This window comes from Corvus kubaryi, unplaced genomic scaffold, assembly GCF_017639235.1.
Source record: "Corvus kubaryi isolate FWS band 111438036 unplaced genomic scaffold, C.kubaryi_AGA036_p1.0 76, whole genome shotgun sequence".
Classification (NCBI taxonomy): domain Eukaryota; kingdom Metazoa; phylum Chordata; class Aves; order Passeriformes; family Corvidae; genus Corvus; species Corvus kubaryi.
The window spans coordinates 5,101,415-5,121,628 of NW_024582063.1; the positions used below are offsets into that span (position 1 = coordinate 5,101,415).

Sequence of the window (20,214 nt, forward strand, 5' to 3'; positions counted from 1 at the left end):
ATTCCATTCCAGGGAGTAATACTAATGCAATTATTTATTTCTCCCCTTTTTTCCTGTTAATATATCATACCGGAAAGGCCTGAATCTCATCAGCCTCTTCCCATTGAGCAATACTCTTGCAGGGCCAAGAACATTGGGTCAGGCTCTGGTAAGGCAGGCAGCCAGCTACAGATTAAAATGCACCTAGGGTTAAACCATTTTCCTTGATTGCATGCTGCCATCCACATCTCCCTGCTGACCTTCCCTGAGGCATGCTGGCTGCACTGCTGTGTGGGACTCCAGGGAGGATGTCCTGAGCAATGGATTATCCCTATTATCAGAGGAGCTCTGTGAGAGAAGGATGCTCCCTGTCTTGTCCTTGCCTCATTTTGGATGTTTTCTTCCACTTTTTGCCCATTACCAAGGGAAAAGTGTCACTCAGAATCTGCAATATTGGTTTACCAGACTGGTTTAAATGCACAGAAGGTAAGCACCTGCCATATAGATGTTTAGATCCATGGCAGGACTGAGCAACAATGCAGCTCTAAGGCATGCAATAAAACTGCCCTAAAATGGCATTTTCCTGAGCGCTACTTAAGCCAGACTTTGTTGGAAGGATGTGACCACAGGGAGCTGCAAGGCCTGACCCAAGTTTTCCAGCCATTGATGCAGTGACAAATTGTTGACCTCTTCATGTATTTCTCTGGGAGGGCACTTGTTTGATTGGTGAATCTTCCTCCAATTTCTGCTACACATCTGTGGCATATTCCTCCTGACCACTTCAGTTTGCTTGACAGGTGGCAGGGATAAGAGTGTTTGCAAGAGGGTTTGTGGTTTTTGGGAGAAGTCTCTCTGGCTTCAGCAGGGTTGATGGCTGATGTCACACATCGGAGGAGTTCTGCATTTTCCAAGCCAGCTCAGGAAAAACTGAGCAAAGCCTGAGAAATTACTCTTTAGTTGATGAGTGTTTCTCATCTTCTGCCTGTGGGGATTCATTTACTTTCTTTGGGGGAGGTGGGAGGTTGTTGGGAGCAGGAGGTAGAAGTGGAAGGTTTGTGGTCAAGCAGCTGGAGGCCCAGCAGAATGCTCCTGCTCTCTGGATTGCACGTGTAACTTCCATGGGATCTCACTGTAGTGGGTTTTCTCTTCTGTAGCTTTCCTGCTGGTTCACTTTAGAGAAGCACTGAACTAACTACTTGACAACACGATAAAATGGGGCTTTTGCACGTTAAACCAAGAGCTGTGAATGTAAACACATCAGCACACTGGGTCAGGCTCTCTTGGATGTGAAACAAGTTTCTTGCTTAATTGGTGGTGCTCTCAGCAGTGGTTTCAATACCTCCTGCATCCAAAAGAGAGACTGACGGTGTTTGAAGTCTGGAGTTAAGAGGAAATAACATTGGGCTTTTGCTGGACATTGCTCTGTTAGAGGTTGTCTGACATAAAAGAGGACTAGAGAGAAAGCACTGAGTAAAATAATTACATATATTTATGTGTTTGTGTATGTCATTCTTGGTTTCCAGACAACACAATGGGGACAGGTAATCCTACATTAATAATTTGGCCTTAGAGGATCTGGTATGAAGAACTTTGAAGCTAGTAGCACGTCTGTAATTTCTATGCTCTTGCCCAGAAACAAACCCCTGAATTTAGTGTTGCTATAGCCAATGCATCAGTATTTCAAAAGGCGTTTTCCTTTGGCTACACCTGAGAAAAATGAGCAGCCTGATGAGGAAGTGGTTGGGCTGGAAAAAATGGGTTTTCAAGGGGTAGTAAAGCACTTGCCAAGGGCAAAGGCTGCAGACACCAACAGGTGAACACAGCGCCTGCCCATTTTTTGCAATTGCAGATTTCTGAGAGCTGAAAATGGTTCTTTTAGGATCTTTTTTTGTTGTTGTTTTTGTCTTTTTTGGTTTTTTCCCCATCTCTTATCAAAGTGTTTGGAGGAAAGGGACGTTGTCCCCAGGATGACAGTTGTGTACCCGTAGGAGGCTGGGAGCAGGCAGCAAAGCCATTCTCTGGTGGGGTCCATCACTATCAAGACATTTCACCTCATCTGCTTCTCTACACCCCGTGGATGTGGGGCAGGCTTTTTTTGCCTCTCTGGGTGGGGATATATTTGGAGAACTAAGTGAGAGTGTGCACATATGTGGGGCTCTGTTTCCTATTGAGATGATACGGAAAACAAACTAACTGGAGTCCCTCAGTTAATTGCCTTTTTCTTCACCTTCATTTCTGTTTCCTTTCTTCATCAGGAAAATGGGAGCCACTCACCCAGCGTGAGCTCTAAGGCACAGCAAAGTAACGGCCACTGGTCCCACTGCCTCGGACACCTCCCAGTATGGATGGGTTGGTTGAGCAGAACACCGTGCTGATGCACAGTAAGATCAGTGAGGCTGGGAAAAGGAATGGTTTGATTAACACAAGGAACTTAGTGGCAGAGAGCCGCGATGGTCTGGTCTCTGTGTACCCCACCCCTCAGTACCAGAGCCACAGAGCAGGCAGCCTGTCCTCTCCGAGACGCCCAGAGAATGGCAGGAGTGACCCCGTGCAGCAGCTCCTGGACCCCAACATGCTGCAGCAGACAGTGGAGTCTCACTACAGGCCCAACATCATCCTCTACTCCGAGAACGTGCTGCGCTCGTGGGGCGAGAGCCTGGGCTCGGAGTGCTGTGAGACGACCTTCATCGAGGAGCGCTCGCCCACCAAAGACAGCCTGGAGTACCCTGACAGCAAATTCATCGACCTCTCTGCAGACGACATCAAGATCCACACCCTCTCCTATGAGGTGGAGGAAGAGGAGGATTTCCAGGAACTAGAGGTCAGATGTCACTTGGGATATGTGGGGAAGGCTGGGAGGAGGAGGGCAGGTTTGAAATTAAGGGTACAACCTCCTAGAGCTTAATGGCAGGGGGTCAGCTGCTTTTCATATCAGCTGTATCACTTTCTCCTCCAAGTAGGACAATGAATGATCACTCATCTTTATTTGTTGGGTAAAGTCCCAGATCTGTGGATATCAGTGGCAATATTCCCACTGGCCCTAATGGAGATCAGCATTTCCCTTCTGCCTCTGAAGGGGCTGGTCAGAAACAGATGAAGAACCACGTGCTTAAATGCTGTGTAAGGCTGGGACTGGGAGCATCTGCCTACCCACATGGAGCCTGTCTTACTCAGCAGGCCAACATCATTTCTTGCCTTCACCTTACTTGAGCAGAATGTTTTAAATTACTGGCTCAGACACAAAACATTTCTGTCTCTGAGTGAATGCAGAAACAGAAGTCTTTCAGTTTCAAGCTGCAGTGAATCCATGCCTCTGAAATAAATGACATTTTTCTGATGGAGCGAAACACTTCTTTAGACCCAAATACAATATTTTCTTCTGGAGTCCCGTGCTTCATTGATTGCTCACTGTAAAGTAACAGGGAAGACTATGGAAATCAACTTCATTCATTCTAAAATGATGCATTTTTTTATTTTAACCAGAGGCCCAAGTGTGGCAGGGATTTATGTTTGCCAGTGTTTGTGGGAATGGAGGGTGAACATAATGCGGCTGATCTGGAAAGTTTCTCCAACATTGGTCAGAGACTCCTAACCTAGCAAAGACCCTCTGGCTGTCTAGAGCAAAGCCATACCTTCAAACATGAATGTCCCAGCTGAGATAGGGACACTGCTCATGCTTCTCTGTTGCTGTGATTTTTTCGGTTAGGACCAAGACCTAACAAGCCCTAAAATGTCTATTTTCACCTCCTGTAATACCAGTGTCTCACCCTGTGATCAGCACACGGGAAATCCAGCAAGAGCCTGATTTCCCTTTTATTCTCTTTTCTCTCTGTATTGATAAGGTGGGAAGAGGGAAGTGTTTTTCCCAGTGCGCACCACTAATGCAGTATTCAGTGCCTCCACAGGGAGACAGAAAGCTTCTCTCTGAAGCATGTGAGAGTATTAGCTCAAATCACACCCTTCCACAGAATTTCCAAATTGACCGTGGGAAGTATAATTTCCTTAATCAAAACAAAATTCCTGGTTGCTGTCTTTTTGCCCCGGTTTCTCTTGTGCTGTAGTGACACAAGTGACTGCAGCACGCATGGTGTTGTTGACACATCTGGCCTGACATTCAGGCAGCAAATAAAAAGTGTCCCTCTTGGCAATTCAAGTCAAGAAGACATTCTTAAGCCAACTTTTGGAGAACGAGATAAAAAAAGGCTGGGAAAATGAGCAGCATAAGGAAAAAAAACCTCTTCAAAGTTGTACTGGAGGAACTTGATCAGCTTTTCACAGAGAACATTTCTGTCTTAAAAACCAGCTGTAGAACTTCATCCTTCCCTGATTTTAAGGGGAGAAATGAGACAGTAAATGTTGGTAACATGCTCTGACAGTGTGTGCATCCTTTTCCCTGGCTTCTTCTTCTTTCTGACCTGTTTCTCAGGACTGTAGCCTCCTGAGGTCAAATGTGGCAGTTCTTAAATGGGTATAGTGCATCTGGAATCACAGATTCCCAGTCTCAATTGACCCTTTGGAGTGATGCTGTGCTAACAAACACAGAGGTGCATGGACAACCACCTTGAGCTATGTGTACAAAGTACTCAGAATAAGAAGACATTCACAAAGTACACACCACCCATGGATTGTCCTCTCCATCAAAATGTCTCCTCCACTAGGAGAGTGGAGCATGGGAGGAGAAAACAAGGCAAGGTTTGGATAAGGACCTGGTTAGCTGGAAACGCTTTCCTGGAAGCCTCTGCTTTGAGCCCAGGATCTGTCTCCATTGCTGTGCCTCCTGACCAACCCTGTGCAGCACTGTGATTTTCACACTTTTCCATGAACTTTTCCATGATCCCAAACGATCAACCTGCTAAGCAGCTGTTTTCAGCAGGAGGTAGCTCAGCATGGCAAAAAACTTCCTTTCTAGGAAGGTCTAAATTCTGCAGATGCAGCTGGTCGTGAAGAAGGATGGGTAGGAGAGGAGAGATTAATTTGACAGCACCAGACCAGAAAAAAATGTGGCTGCTGTGTTGTGCTCTTTAGGGTTCCCATGTGGACAGAGGCTGTGTCTGTGTGGCCAGATGCCTGAGGGCCTCCTGGGCTTGGCTAGAACACAACTTCATTAGAGACCTAACTTCATGTGCAGAGACTCTGGGAATGGAAGAAAATGATTGAAGGACAAGCAGTCACTGAGTAGGTGAATGAACCATGCCAGATTGTTAGCTACACAAAAACAGCACCTGAATCACACAACACAAGTGTGTCCCACTAGAAGGAGTTTTTTCCCTGCCAGTTACTGACAAGAAGCAGATGCTTTTTTCAGGTTACTAATAGGTGGGATGGAAAGAGTGAGTACCAGGACTGGGAGCAGAAGCTGGAAGGAGAACAGTGGAAGAGGGTGACACAACAAAGGTGCAAATTTTGCTTCCCCGCTGTGAGAGGCCTAAAGGGTTTGAGTCTGCCACTGAGGGTGGCACAGGACATTGCTGTGTATCTTGTCACCTTGACTATCGAGCCATGGCTTGTCAAGGCATGGAAGCTGTAGAGTGTCAGGGCAGATCAGGGCTCAGTTCTTGTTTATTATTGTAACATGTCTGCTTTGGCACTTCTTTCTGGGAGAAAACTCTAAAAAATTAGCCCCTTTTTGGAAACATTGGCTGGAAACAGGGGAGCTTTGTGCAGAAGAGCTCTTTTCTGTTGAAAACTGAGGGTTTCCTCCTGTTCTCCACGTGTCAGTGCAAGGCAAGTGGAGTCCCAGCTTGAGCATCTCTGTAAAATGCCTTCTGGAAGACACATCAGCCATGTCAGTCATTGCTCTTCCCCCATGTCTCCCTGGCACTGCCTGCCTTGTACCAGAATGGCTGCCTAGGGTTTTTCAGGATGGATACTTAATTTCCTAGAAATGCCAAAAAATCGATCTCATCCCTTTGCAGTGTGTCCCCCCCCCCACCTCAATGCAATACTTTCAGCAGGGACACATGCAGAAGATGGTTTTATTGCAGGTCAGACTGTTTCTGACATGATTTTCATTTTGAAAAGGGTTGGGCTCTTGATAGCCAGAAAGGTTGCTGTTCTCTGGCAGAAAACTTTGCAGTAGAGAAAGGTTCTGACAAAACACTGCTATTTTGATTGATTTGGTTTTGATTTTGAAGAATTGACCAAGCCAAGCTGCAGGGTTTGCTTCTCTGTTCGCTGTCATCCTCCTCAGGATGGGTCTATCCAGCTCTAGGACAAGTTGCTGGGAAGGAGACACCTTCTTACCTTCCCAAGCCTGGGGACTCTGAGGAACATGGGAGATGCAGCAGAGGAGCAGGAGACATCCTAATCATGGGTCGTACCCTGCAGCAATGTTTAACCAACTTGCTTGTTGGGATTTTTTACTGGCAGTGCTTCTCAGGTCCTGGTGGAGGGTTGTTCAGTCTGCCTAAGAAAATCATAATTGTCTGGAGGGAGAAACATCTCAGAAACAGCTCTCATTAGCATATAGAGCCCTGCTTTTCTCCAGCAATTACCAGGCATGAAAACAGAAGGCTGCACATTCTGCCAGGGCTTTAAACTTCTCTCTTCCATGCCCATCCCTGAAATCAAATGATTCCCTATTTAGGTATCTCTGGAAAATTTATAAATATCTTATGAGTTCTTTACGCCACAACTAATAGACAGACAACTTGTCAAATGTGGCGGCAGTGAAATATGAAATGAGTTACAAGATGAAATACTCTCCTGTTAGAGTTCATGTGCCATCTTTTATCCAAAAATAGCATTTGTCATATTATACTCCTGCTCGTTTCCCTCCTAGCCACTAGGTAGATTGCTTATTTAGAGAAACCCAAGCTATTCATGGCAGCGAATTAAATTATTCATATACGTCGCATAAAAGAATACCTTGGAGCTCTCTCTTAAAATCCTCTTACTTTTTCTCAGCATCCAGCAATGTCTGAAACAATCTCTAAATGCAAAATAAATATGTTCTGGGAGAGAAAGAAGAAAAGAAATGTAGTGCTTTCAAGGTATGCATTTCTTCTTTTTTTCCCCCTAGAAATTGCTGGATGCTGTTGTGAAAACTCATCCTTTTGGACCTGAGCATGAAATTGTAGAGATAAAATTTGGATCCCGTTCCACCCAATCACTCTTCTCAACATTCCCAAGTGCCTCCTGGCACATTTTTTCTGCAACATGAAGAGAAGGCCCTGAGGAGATTTATGCCCATCAAGCCCCATGACACCACTCATGCTTTCTGTCAATACTTCCAGCCTGTGGTCCTGCACTGGGCTGTGTCCTCAGCCTTCCCTGGGAGTAGGTATCCAGAAAGCAGATTTGAACACCCCTTGGGGAGCTGAATATGACAGAGTTCCCTCTTCAGAGAGCTGTGCAACGTGGGCAAAGACTTTTGCAGCCTGGTTTTACTCACGAATTCACTGTCCATCACAGCTCTCCTCTGCAGTGGGTGTACAGTATATTTTCTGTTCTGCACCTGGGCAATGGAAGAAAACAGCACCATAAATACCTTGCCCAAGCTCATCTAGGGCTGTGTTGAGAATTTGGGAATGTAATTTTTGGTGGTTTTGTCCTGTGGCCTATGCTCCGAAGAGCACAGAGTGTGCTGTCAGAGGTGTGGTGCCCAGGTATGAGCTCCTAAGAGGTGTGGCACTCAGGTATGCAGTCATGGCACTGAGTCATCTCACCCATAGGACACACTTTATATCTCTGAGGTCCTTCAAAGGCACATTATTAAAAGATTACGAGAGTGATTACACTTTGCATTTGATTTCTTTTTCTCCTTTGAAGGAGAAGCCACTCAAGTCTGGAGATACTGAGTGCTGCCAAGGGATATTAACCTCTATTAGCCAGCTCCAGATGAAGGGAACATGGCTGGGAAGTCACCTTCAGCAGTGTCCAAGTGCCCTCCTATGAATCTTGTTAATAGTAGCCAGGGCCTGTGACAATTGCCTTTCTCGTCATCACTCCCCTGGGTTCTCCGGCTGCAGCTCTGCAGTGATGTCTCTGGGGTCCAGCCTGTGAGTGGCAGGAGCTCTGGATGAGCTGCATGCTCTCATTTGTAGAGGGTGGATATTTGGCACACTTCTTTGAGGACTGCTGTGTCAGCTCAGAAGCAGAAAGGGGACAATCATGAAGGGTCACACCACTTGCCCCAGCTTGTTTTAGTGTGATCCATTCATTGCTGTCTGCAGTGATCCCATTCCAGTGGCAATGTGCTGGATGCAAGTTCCTGAGGAGCTACTGGCAGGCTGGCTGTGGGTGTCTAGAAAACCTCACAAGGGAGATGATCAAAATCCAGGGCTCAAGAAGGAATAGGCTTGGACAAATACACCCAGGGGTTTTTTTCCCCTGTTGTGTTTTGGTGATGCAAAGTTACATGTGAAAAGTTTTCCAAGCAAGGAGAGACCTCTGTGAGCCCATTCTGCAAGGCTGTCTGCCTGACTGACAGGGCAATTTTTAGATTGGGAGTTGGGGAAACGAGAGGAGCTGCAGAGGTCAGTGTTAGGGGATTATGGATCTTTTAAATGCCTTTAAAACTGAAGAGAATCAACTGCAAAACTCAAAGTTGTAAAAAGAAATAAATAGACAGGCAAAATTAAATAAATAACAGGCTTTAGAGATACCATCTCTTAAAAATCATACCGAGATGCTGCTCAGGGATGAGTAAGTGTGTGGAGGCAGAGCAGTGATAAACTACAGCCTTTGGTGGGAGAGTCCCCATCCAGCTGCTGCCTTCAGCGTCTGCTGCATGGAGGTGAACTCAAAACACTTGCAGAAGAGCAGAAGGATGCAGAGTGCTGGTCAGAACAGGTCATCATGTTTAACTACATTACTGGAACAGGCATTGTGTGGAGGGAAACAGAGCACATATTAACTTAGAGCAGCATTGTGTTGGTCTTTGTCAAAACCAGACCACTGGACCATCTGGATTTGAGGGCAGATCCCACAGGGCCATGTGAGGAATTAGTTTTGTATGCAGTGTGTGCGTGTTACTGAATTGGTTGCTTTGAAGGAAAAAAGCAAAAGGGCTGTTTCCTGAATATCTATCAGAGGTTGCTGGCAGCTGTAGTTCAGAGCAGACCCTGTTGTCTGACATCTCCAGTGTGCTTGGCAGGCTGTCTGCAGAGCAATTGTAATGTCTCGGTTGAGGTAAAGCACATAGCTTTTAGGGGTAGCCAGCCTTGATTTAAGAAAAGGCTTTTTTTAATAGAAAATCCATTACAACTGCAGGAAAGTGTTCATCACCATCTCTGTTAAAAATCTGCACCTTGTGTCTGCTCTTCATCTATTCTTCTTTCACTCACTTCAGCTTTTCTACCAAATGAAAGAGCTGCCTCTGATCAGAAATTATCTACTCAGGCATTTACAGTCTGTGATGAAACTGCATCTTAAATGCATCTTACAAGTGGAGTTGGTTTCTCTTCTTTCTTCCTGTGTAGATGTTTTTCTGTGGCATTCTGCCTTCCAATGCCTGATTTCTCCAACAAACTTGAGAAACAGTGCCCAAGAACTGACAAGGGAAGGGAAGGGAAGGGAAGGGAAGGGAAGGGAAGGGAAGGGAACTCTTAACTGATGAATGTAATTCTGACTTCTGAACAACAGTAAATGCCCAGCCTCTTCAGTGTCAGGGTGCAACTCTTGCACATCCAGGAATAAATGAAGACAGAGAGCTAGGTAGCCAAATTATCAATTATTCCAGTGTCAGGGGGGGTTCTGAATAGACAAGATTTCTTGGTAAGCGCAGGATCAGGTATCCTGTTGTAAGAGAGAATCTTAGGAAGGAAGGTTTCCTGGGAGACAGGAGTGTTTGGCTGGAAGAGTTAAGAGGTACCGTTTGCTGTTGGATTTCTTTCTGTGGTTTTTGACTTTTTTTCACCCTTCTGGTTCATAGTTGGTCTGCATGGTCAGGACTTCATGATTAGAATTATTCTCTCACTCTGGTAACTCATGGGCAGGTCAACCTGGCCTTTGGGAGGCAGCGTAACTGATAATTTTCTGGTTCAGCATGTGGCCAAAGTTACCTGAGGAATCTTTTCCCCATTTCATCTTTATGTGAAAGAAAAGGCAATTTGAAATATCAGAGGGGTGGTCTCCACAGATCCTATGCCAGTACACAACTCAGCCAAAATCCTGAAAATCAAAAGCGTTTTTTGATTTTGTATCTCACCTGTTCAAGTGAGTGCACAATTTCAAGGGATGGTTTCAGCAATACTGTGGTTTTTCTCCCTCTCCTTCTCCTCCTTTATTTTTGAAAGGAAATATTGACCCTGGTTCACCTGACTAGAGAGCTCCTTCCTTTCATGGGCCCTTTTCAGCTGCCCGCAGTGATATCCTACACTTGTCTTTTCTTGCTTTCAGGCTCATGCAACAGTGATGGAGTCTGTGACACAGTGGGTGAGGAGGAGGAAGAGACCTGCTGGCCACTGCTGGGGTGGAGTAGAGAAATGGGCAAATGATCAGGGAACTGGCTCATGGCAGAGGAAAAGCAATCGTGTCATTAACCAGCACATCTACGTTTCTCTCTTTTGCTGTTCCAGAGCGATTACTCAAGTGACACTGAGAGTGAAGACAACTTCCTGATGATGCCACCAAGGGATCATCTTGGCCTCACTGTGTTCTCCATGCTCTGCTGCTTCTGGCCACTGGGAATTGCTGCCTTCTACCTGTCCCATGAGGTAATGTTAGAACATCTGCCAGACATTCTGGAGGATGGTGGAAGGTAGTTCAAGGGGACGGTGTCTTCCCCGCCTGGATATGTCTCTGTGGTAGTGGTGGTTGCCCTTTGAGATACTTTGCTGAGGGAGGTGTCTACAAAATATTTTAGCTTTTAGTTGGCAATGGTCACGTTCCATGTCAGGTTATGTGTCCAGCTAAGAATCCTCAGTGGGCATGGCTTTTGAATAGGAAACACCCTTGATAGCTCAAATGCTTGGTTTTCCCATTGGGAAAACAGATCTACTTGTCCCAAGATGAAAACTTCGAATATCCTTCCAGGAGTATAATTTCCATTCTGCAGATGGGAATTTGCTTTCCAGAAACCATTTCCTTTCCCACGGAAAAATTGCTCAGTCAGTTCTTCTTCTCAAATTTTAATATGCAAATATCTTTTTACCAAAGAAGCGACTGTGTTTTGGTTTGTTTCCTTCACGAGACAGTCTTAACATTGCTTAACTTGCAATCAACTCGTGCCCATCATTTGTTTCGACAAGTATGTCCTCATAAGTGTCTGCAGTGTAATTACTGAGTCTCCCAGCATGGCAGATAATGTGAGGTGACAGAGAAGGAGTCACACTGGCAGCCTCATCAGAGACTGCAAGGAAACATTTGATTATATTTCTCTCTAGTGCCTATTGCAAACTACAGTCTCTGCTCCATAGCACCCTTCACATTCACCCTCTCAGCTGTCTTCCTAATCTGCCTGCACTAAATATCTACCAGCCCTGCTGATTTGTCAAACCAGAGCAGGCTCTTCAGATCTGAAGAATCCTACACTTCAAGATAAAAAAAAAAAGACAGAGAACTACTATTTTTTACTTCATGAACAATCTGTCTTTGCACTGGGAAGCCTCTGAGACAATTAGTGTTTGTCTAGTGGAAAATAACAAGTTCTGGTTGTTTGAGTTTTGACTGTTTGTGAGCTAGTTTCATCTGAGCGAAGAAAGCACAGCACAGTCCAATAAATACAAAAAACCCCAATGTAATTAATACTAACAAGCAATATGGCTGAGAAGCTAAATGTGTGGAGAACCAGTGTACAAAGGCCAAGGCATACAGCTGTGAACTGCTCCCAAGGGCCAGCATGAATCTCTAGGAACCTCTGACTTCCATGGGAGAATACAGAAGGTGGAAAAGGCATGAATACAGGGAAAAATTATGGTACTATGCTGAAGGACTTGGGCATTTGAAAATGAAAACTTGGGTGTTTTTGTTTAGCGTAATGATGGAGAATAGCTGAATGTGGCTGCCTAAACCTAGAAGCTGTCAGCAGGAAAGTCAGGCAGGTGCTCTACTTTTTGTGAGTTCAGGGGCTGTAAATGAGCCTTTGTTAGCTGATCCAATGGATGCATCCAGGCAAGTTGTGGCTAAATCCATCCAGGGAGAAGTACTGTGTTTCTGAGGAATTTCAACTCCTGCACTGGAGATAGAAATATTGTCATCTCTCCCTACGAAAAAAAAATCATAGTACTCCCAACCTCTGTATGCTTCTCTCCTCGAGTCTTGATTCTCTGACCACAACTACTGAATAACCTGAGAACTGAATTTTCAAATCTCTTGTAGAAAGATGGTCCAGGATGTTCCAGGCCAGCAGAGACATATCTCTCTGTCCACTCCCTGAGTTCGCAGGGAGCTCCTTTCTCTCCCTACCTTCCCATTCAGCAGGTCCATCACAGCCCTGAGAAAACATGTGGTAAAAGCAGTTCTTTTGCAAAACCCCACATCCAACAAACTGGCATTTTCCAGGAGAAAAATGAAACCAACATTAAGGCCCAAACCTCCTGTGACTGAGAACTTGCTGAGGTAGCTGGTACAATCCATCAAAACCCTGCACCTTGCTAAGCTAATATTGACCGTGCTATCAACTCATACTCCGACACATAAACCATATATGTGATTTCTATTTGTACAGGTCGTTCAACCTAAACTCCTGGATAACATCTGAGATCACTTGTTAATTCAAAAGGGTAGTCTAACATTCCCTCTTCTTTACCAAAAGTCAGAAGTATAGCTAAAGATCAACTCTTGCTACTCATGTTCAAACCTTTTTTTTTGCAGTTGCTTGAGCTCTTGAAAATCTTGTGTTTTCTAAAGTCTCCTGAGCAGTTCTACCAAAAAGGCCATCTGGGAATAAACTGTAGCACATAGGAAATGCAGAGATGGGAGATGGATTCTTTGATGCAGTATGCAGCGCTGGCAATGAATTTTTTTTTTTTAAATCTGGTCTGCTCTAGGTGTGGGACGCATTTGAAGATGAAGCCTTTGTTTGCAGAAGATGTATCTGCAGTACAGCTCATTCCAAAGGCATAGGTGCTCTGTTTATTCCTGCATCACCTGCCAGCACATTTATGATGCATTTGCCTGTGTCATGCTGCAAAACAGTTACGCAAGGTTGGATGCTGTAAGACAGCAGAGGTGCTCTTTACCAGCATAATGATTGAATTTTGAGGGGTTTGGGCTCCATGAAAGCAAAGTTTCTCCTGCAGATGATGATTCTGCTCTGTGTGGGACTTACTGTCTCCACCAAGGCTCTTGCCAAGGTGCTGCTGACTTGGGGCTTCTTGAAGAGCCTCTGTATCGAGGGTGCAGCTGTGCAGGGTCTGCCTCTGTGGTGGAAATGAAGATGTGCATCCACATGCTGGTGAGCCAGCAGGGAGGAGCAGTGGATTCAGAAATGCACTTTATGAAAGCCCAAAACGTTTTTTTCCCTTTGGGATATCCAGTTTTCCAAGAAGGATGTCACCTGGTATCTTATCCCAAGCAATGCTGAGACTTGTTGCTTTTCATTTTCCCTCAGAAAAACAGAGGGCCTTGAGGCCATCACTGTGCTGTCTACTTATTCACTTATTTCCTTCTGGTTTTGTTTGTGTTTTCCTTCCCACAAGAGACTTGTCCCCACTTCCTGTAGCTTCCCAGTCCTGTGCTCCTCTCAGCTCCACTCTCAGGGTGGGGCCCTGTGTCCCACCTTCTATCACACTTGCTTCTTCAGAATGAGGCATGTGAGTTTTTAGGCTTGCCATTTTTTGGATTGTCTCATTACCCAACAGCTGAATTGCTCAATCAAAGGAGTTTTTGTGCATTTTGCAAGGAAACCTTTGGAAAGAGAGAAGTAAATTACGCCTTTCACCAAAATCTCTCCTCCACAAACAATGTATGATCAAAAAAAAACCCTCATTATGTTTATTTTTTCATAAATCTCCACCCTCTGGAGTCTTGCGGGTTCCTCAGTTTTTATTTCCAAAGATATTTTTAGCATTGTAGATTGTAGGCAAGTGCGAAGCCTCATAAATCAAAGAAAGAACTTTAAAAATATATCTTTTTTGTCATGTCAGATTTACCACTGAACTTGTCAGATGATTTCTCAGGGGCTGTCAGGCTTTCTGGTTGGGCTGGGGGGTGGTGGTAAAAATCTTGAAAGGCCTTTTTGCATGAATCCTCTTTTTCTCCCTGCTTTTATTTTTAGGAAAGAGAGCAATACCATGTCACACATTTCCCTCCCTACTGTAAACAGAAATTCATTATGAGAGAGCTGAGCCTTTGATGGAATGAATGAACTTCACTTTGTATCTGCTCCCTTACAGAAACAAGAGCGTGCACAACACCTCCACCCAGCTCCCATGAACCTTCCAAGGACCTGTGTCACTGACCTAGACACACACCTGAAAAACCCCTCTGCACCCTTCTCCACATGCTTGGGCTCTCACATAGCCTCCACATCCTCCCTCTTCCCCAGCAGCAGGTGAGACCTGCCAGGCAACAGAGTGCACTGTGAGCACAAGGGAGCAATCACTTCCCGTCTGCTGCACTGACTCCCTGCTGTAATCACTTCCCTCGCAGGGGGATGCAGGGATGCAAAGCTTTGTAATTATTTGCTCGCATTGTCTCACTGGGTAAAGGATTTTCTACAGTTTTCACACAGAAACAAGGTGTATGTGACCAGGAAAAAAGAGTAGCTTGTCCTTCTTCATGGTAACTTCTGAAATATTTGGTTACTTTTCATCCAGTTTTCAGAGACGGAAGGTTTGGGAAAAAATCTGTATTTTGACATATTTCAGTAGTCACTGGGGAGAAGAAGGAAATAATATCCATGTTCCCACTGGAAGGTAGCAGTCAATGTGAGTTCTAACTTTTTTCAGAGTTTCAGTGCTCAGTATACATGTGTGGATTTCACTGTCTGTGCTTTTCTGGCATAATGTTTTGACACCTAGTCCCATTTAAAAGAAAAGGACAGAGAAATAGCAGCCAGATGTTATCTGCTGTTGGTTCATTAGAAAGGTGGCTCATAGTCCCCATATCAATCAGGAGCACATGAGTACAGCAGTGTGATACACCACACTTCACCAGACTGGCTGGTGATGCCATGCTCTTATCTGTCCACCCTGCTTTTTTTCCTGTCTGTCCCACTTTACTCCATCAAAAAAATGAATATGGTCTATTATAAAGAGCTTGACACACAGCCAGGAGCGTGTGTTTGTACAGGAGATGCTGCAGCCTCTTATATCAAAGATGAAAAGGCAAAAGAAAAACAAAAGTGTGGTATTTTTCTTTACTTGGCAGTGACATGCCAAGATCTATACTTGCAGGATATGCTGGTCAGCATTGCTGAAGCAATGCTGGCAAAGCAAACAGGAGGCTTTTGCATTTTTAAGAGATTTTTCAACACTGCATTATTTCTTGGTCGAAGTAATGCTTGGACAAAAGAACTGTCTAAAGATGATGAGCTTTAATAGAAATAAAAGGCCTTTGTTTTGCTGTCTTGGACCAGATACCAAGTCACGCAATTCTTTTGCTTAAGCAGGGTGCTTTGAGTCACACAGACTGGGTATAGGGCGCTGGTGTATTCTGGGGCCCAGTCTCTGCTGATTGTCACACAAAGGTTTGAGCTCTCTGTGCTGGTGACTCAGAAAGCAAATCCCTGAGTTCTTTATCCAGCTCTGTGCATGTGAGTACAGGCACATCCAGGTGCCCTTCTACCCTTCTGAAGTGCTGTAGTTTTTCTGCTGCAAAAGGTGATGTGTAGAACAATTGAACCCGTTTGTGCTAGGAATGAGTGAAAATAGGTTAAAATGAGTACCTCCTCACAAGGAGCTGTAAAGGTCTTTTGAGGCAGAAGTTGTCCTAGAAGAACTCTGTGCCATTGTCTTGCTGAGATGGCACAGGGCTGATGGTGTGTCCTGAAAGGAGAGCACTAGTCCTGGGAGGTCACCAGGCCATGGACTTCTTGCAGAAGGTCACTGCTGGCTGCCAGCCCACACTGCTCCCCTTACTCCCATCAGGCAGGTGACAGATTTGCCAGGCAGAGGAGAATGAACTAGCAAGGCTTCTGTTCCCAGCCATGACACAGAGAGAAGCTGCCTGCTGAAGTAGCCAGCTGCACGTCACTGTGTGAGAGTGCTGGCTTTCCTGTGCTTGGAAAAGAAGCTCAGAAATAGATGACCCTGGCCCCTGATTAGGGGCATTTGGATGGCAGCCTTTGCCTCTGCAAAAAGCTTATGGCGCGGTTTAAAACATTCAAGAAGTTTGCAACTTCTGCTCCTTTGAGAGAAGAGAGGAAAGCTTCGTCCTGGATTGGGTAAAAGAGGATCTCATGGCCCTCTTCCCCCAGGCAATTCCACAGACATAGATAGCTGCTCTGAAGTGGGGCTGATGAATTACCAGCATCTCCAGTTCTCATCTTTCCAAGCGGGAGCTGGCTGCCAGCCAGTGCTTTGCGTGTGCATAGACGTAGCTCCTGCCAACTTCTCCCTTTGGGTAGATGTCTCTGGAGAAATGTTTGTCTGCACAAGAAAATGGCCATTTAGAGTGTGTTGTGTACCAGCAGAGACTCTGCATCCTCGCTGAGGTCATGGGCCAGGGAACTTTATAAGTGTCTTGTATAATTTCCTCTTCATTCCTCTTTGTCCTTTTGATCTTGTAGTTTTATTTCCAAGTCACGAAGTACAGCTACAAAAAGGAATTAAATTAATGAATGACCTGATTGCTTTAGCCCTTAAGCTAATTTTAAATAATTGAAAAAGTAGCTGGCAAATAACATTCCCTGGAGAGTTTAATTCATTATGCAGGTGTTTAATTACAAGGAAGTTTTGAGACAGAAGAGAGACCAACTTGAAGTGTTAGAGAAGATGAGGTACCTTTTTTTATTTTCAAGCGCATCCTGCACAACAGCAAGTATTGTACATGAATTTTTCTTTGCCAGTTATTTATGCCTCACACATTTTGCTGAGCCAGACACAGCCCCAGAGACATGTCAATATAGTCATACTGCAAGGGTATAAAATATCCTGATGCCAGAAGGGCACCCTCTTCATACTGCAGTTACTTTTTGTTACTTTGCTATTGACTTGTTGTGTCACAGTTTTATGAGAATGTGAGGGTTGTTTCAGCCCACAGCTGCCACTAAACTGGAAGTGTCTATAGTGTTCACAAATTCACTCAGAGGCCTGTCTGGTGGAGACATCTGAAGAGTAGGGCAATAAATCTTCCACAGAGTTGGTCGGGGTTCAGTCTCCCTGACATTTAGGCAATTCTGACTAAGTTTAGAGAACTTTTTAGTTCTTTAAACAGTGGGTTTTTAGTGTTTTGCTTTTTTTAAATTTTAGAGAGTAGGGATGCTGTTAGTAGGATTATGGAAATAGACTTGTTGGCAGGAATATGGAGGGGCTCTTGTTAGTAATCATCACTCGTCTCAGCTAAATACTTCAACTTTTGCATCTGCAAAGGTAGATTTTCCAGGAAGAATGATATTTCAGGAGAGGAAACAGAAGGAGCATGTTCACAGTCTGAGGGCAGAAACAGGGCACATTATTTTGCACCTCCTGAAAGAGGTTTTGCCCTGCTGAAGGAAGCATGAGAAAAAGAGAAGAGACCTCTTTGCATGTCTGGGAATGGAAGATGGTCCCTTCCTTCTGGCCATCCCAATGTCTGCTTCCATTGTCAGAAAGACCAGAAGGTTTTGGATGCTCTGTGATACGCTGAAGGTTTTCACATGCAAGGTGGTGAATGATCTCCTTCGAAGTCTGCTGTGGCAAGGAGAACGGTGTTCATCCAGAGTAGTTCATTGGGTGCTGTTTATAGAATAGACCTTTCTTTCATGTCATGCTGTGGCAGCACCCTTTAAAAAACAAGATTAGTGAAAGGAGGCCCTCTCACTTGAAGTTCGAAGTATGCAGCAGTAAAGGATGAGAATGTTTCTGAGGCTTAAGGTTAACGTTTTATCAGTGTGCAACATACTCAGAGTTTTTATATTCTTATCAAAGATTAACATCATGTACCAGAGACTCAGGGCTGTATTCTAATCTTGAATATACAGCTTGCTATCTCTTAGCATCTCTTTTGGTGAGGGCTTCTGAATTACTACTTTGTTTAAATGCAAGCAAAGGAAATTGATCACTTTTGATTTCAATCTACACATCTCTTTCAAACAAGCTGCAGAGTAACACTCTGAAGATTTGAATCTAGTGAGCTAGGCACCCAAAGATGCCTCCCAGACAATGGTAATTCTTTATTGAATTGACTGACTTCCCAGCAGTAGGAAAGAGATCAAGTTTTTATATATTTATTTTGGCACAAAGTACAAGAACCAGCTAAAAGGAAATGGGCTAGGATCTACCTTCATCTGTGCAGTTTGCATTTAACACATTCAAATATACCTATCAAGACATTTTCATCATGGTGGTAAGAAAACTGTTACTCTTGGTAATAAAACCAGTCTACAATTTTATCTTGGGGTGAAAAAACCATCAGTTTTTTCAAGTGAAAATCTTCCCGCCATGCCAGTTTGGTATTAAATACACTCATTATGGGTTGTGATGAGCAAGGAGTTACCAATGACATTTCCAAATGTTGCATTATAACCATTTCTTGCATTATTTCTAAGTAGTGTGGAAGAGTCAGGGTTGCTCCTGTGAATGCCTGTCCAGACATCTGCAGGAGGACTCAGCTTCCTCCAAGACGATGGGCAGGACCAGAGGCAGAAGAAGAGGTCTTACAGCATCCTCTGGGAAAGGTGGGCTTGACAAATCCCTGCTTGACTCCTTTCCTTATCCTGCCATCATCATGAAATCCAGGAGAAAGGATGCAATTCAAGCCAGCTGTTACTCAGAATTTCCATTCCCAGCGGTGGCCAGTGGATGTTTCTGTTTGTCCCAGCATTACGAGGTGTATCACCATGAAGGATCTTTATGTACAGCTACTGTCTCTAGCAAGAGGCATAGAAATGTGGTGGTGGGAGCAAGGAAGGCAATTTTTCTTCCCAGTTCTGTTCGGAGAGCCTTGTCTGGCTTGGATTTTGGACTTTCTGTGGCTCATTCATCTCATGGGGAATCTGTGGAAGGAATTGTGGAGAATTCATTCTCCACAGATCTGAACCAGACAGCTTCTCCCTGCACTCTCTCATCCTTTGCTCTGACAAGGATGTGCTGCAAAAGCTGGTGGTGGTCCTTGGGCTGATAATGGCAGAGAGCACACTCCAAATCCTCGCAGGTGTGATAACCCAGGAAATGGGCTTTGGTCCAGAGTCACATGGGACTTTGTACTAATTTAAACAGTAACTGTCCCAGCCTGAGATTTCTGAATTTAATTCAAGACACCACACTCAGTCATTGTTCCAAAAGTGTCCTCATTCCTTGACCTTGTTGCACAGATGGCATTGTTCTGAGCAGGTTTCTACAGGCTGTAATTAATTAAGCAATTAATTAGGAGCCCTGGTTTACACAGAAGCTATTGTAAAGCAAGAACTTGTGTGACCTCATGGGACCTTGTCACAGTGTTGGTCCCAAGACTGTCCAAGTAATCTGTGCTGGGGATTCAGCATGTTCACCCAGTCTCAGTTTGACTGACCTGAGCGTCACCTGGGCCTGTCCTGATGTGTCCTCAGGATGTCACACATATTTGCAAGGTTCACTTTGTTAAATGTGGTGCAGACCACGCTGTCCTGTGACATTCAGTGGCTCGCTCTATATCGTTGAGATTTCTTGTTTCCCAGCACATTCAGTATCCCCCACAGTCAAAATCCATATTTAAATCCCAAAGTCATTGGCTCTTATTCTTACCATATCTGACTTTGTTCTGTCAAAACTTGAGCAATTTTTCCTCAATCAACCTTGTTTCAAAGCTTCAGATATTGTGATTCTAATTGTGTCAAGTAAGATTGTTCCTCCTAGCAATTTGCAACCAGAGGATCAATGGCAAAATATAGAAATACCACCATTTGTAAACTCTGGCAATGTGACTTTCTATTTATTCTTTTCACCACATGCACAGCAGAATCATGGAGTCTGTTTTAGGAGAGAAGAGGGGAGAAAAATCAAAAGTGGAAAAAGGAGAGACCTGCTGGGAGGCAGCTTGAACCTTGTCTGTGTAACCCTCCCAAATCATAGGAAGTCCTTTAATCAGCTCAAGGCCCCTTTGGTGTCTCCTGTAAAACTGTGTCACTGTGAGTTACGACGTGTCAAGGAAAATCCTGACTTCTTGCCTTAAAAAGAAACAAGCCAGAGACAGCAGTGCTCTGAAAGGCATAGACAGCTATGCCAAGGGAAT

The 20,214-nt window shown here is 44.5% G+C and overlaps 1 protein-coding gene across 3 annotated transcripts in view; it reads left to right on the forward strand.

Moving 5' to 3' along the window:
• The window catches only part of SYNDIG1 (synapse differentiation inducing 1), a 49,013-nt gene that overhangs the window by 7,296 nt on the left and 21,503 nt on the right, over positions 1 to 20,214 (forward strand). For all 3 annotated transcript variants that reach the window (XM_042051644.1, XM_042051645.1, XM_042051646.1), the window contains exons 2-3: positions 2,235 to 2,800; positions 10,500 to 10,637. In XM_042051644.1, the coding sequence (XP_041907578.1) occupies positions 2,321 to 2,800; positions 10,500 to 10,637 (618 nt within the window). In that variant the 5' untranslated portion in view covers positions 2,235 to 2,320. The remainder of the gene's footprint in view (positions 1 to 2,234; positions 2,801 to 10,499; positions 10,638 to 20,214) is intronic.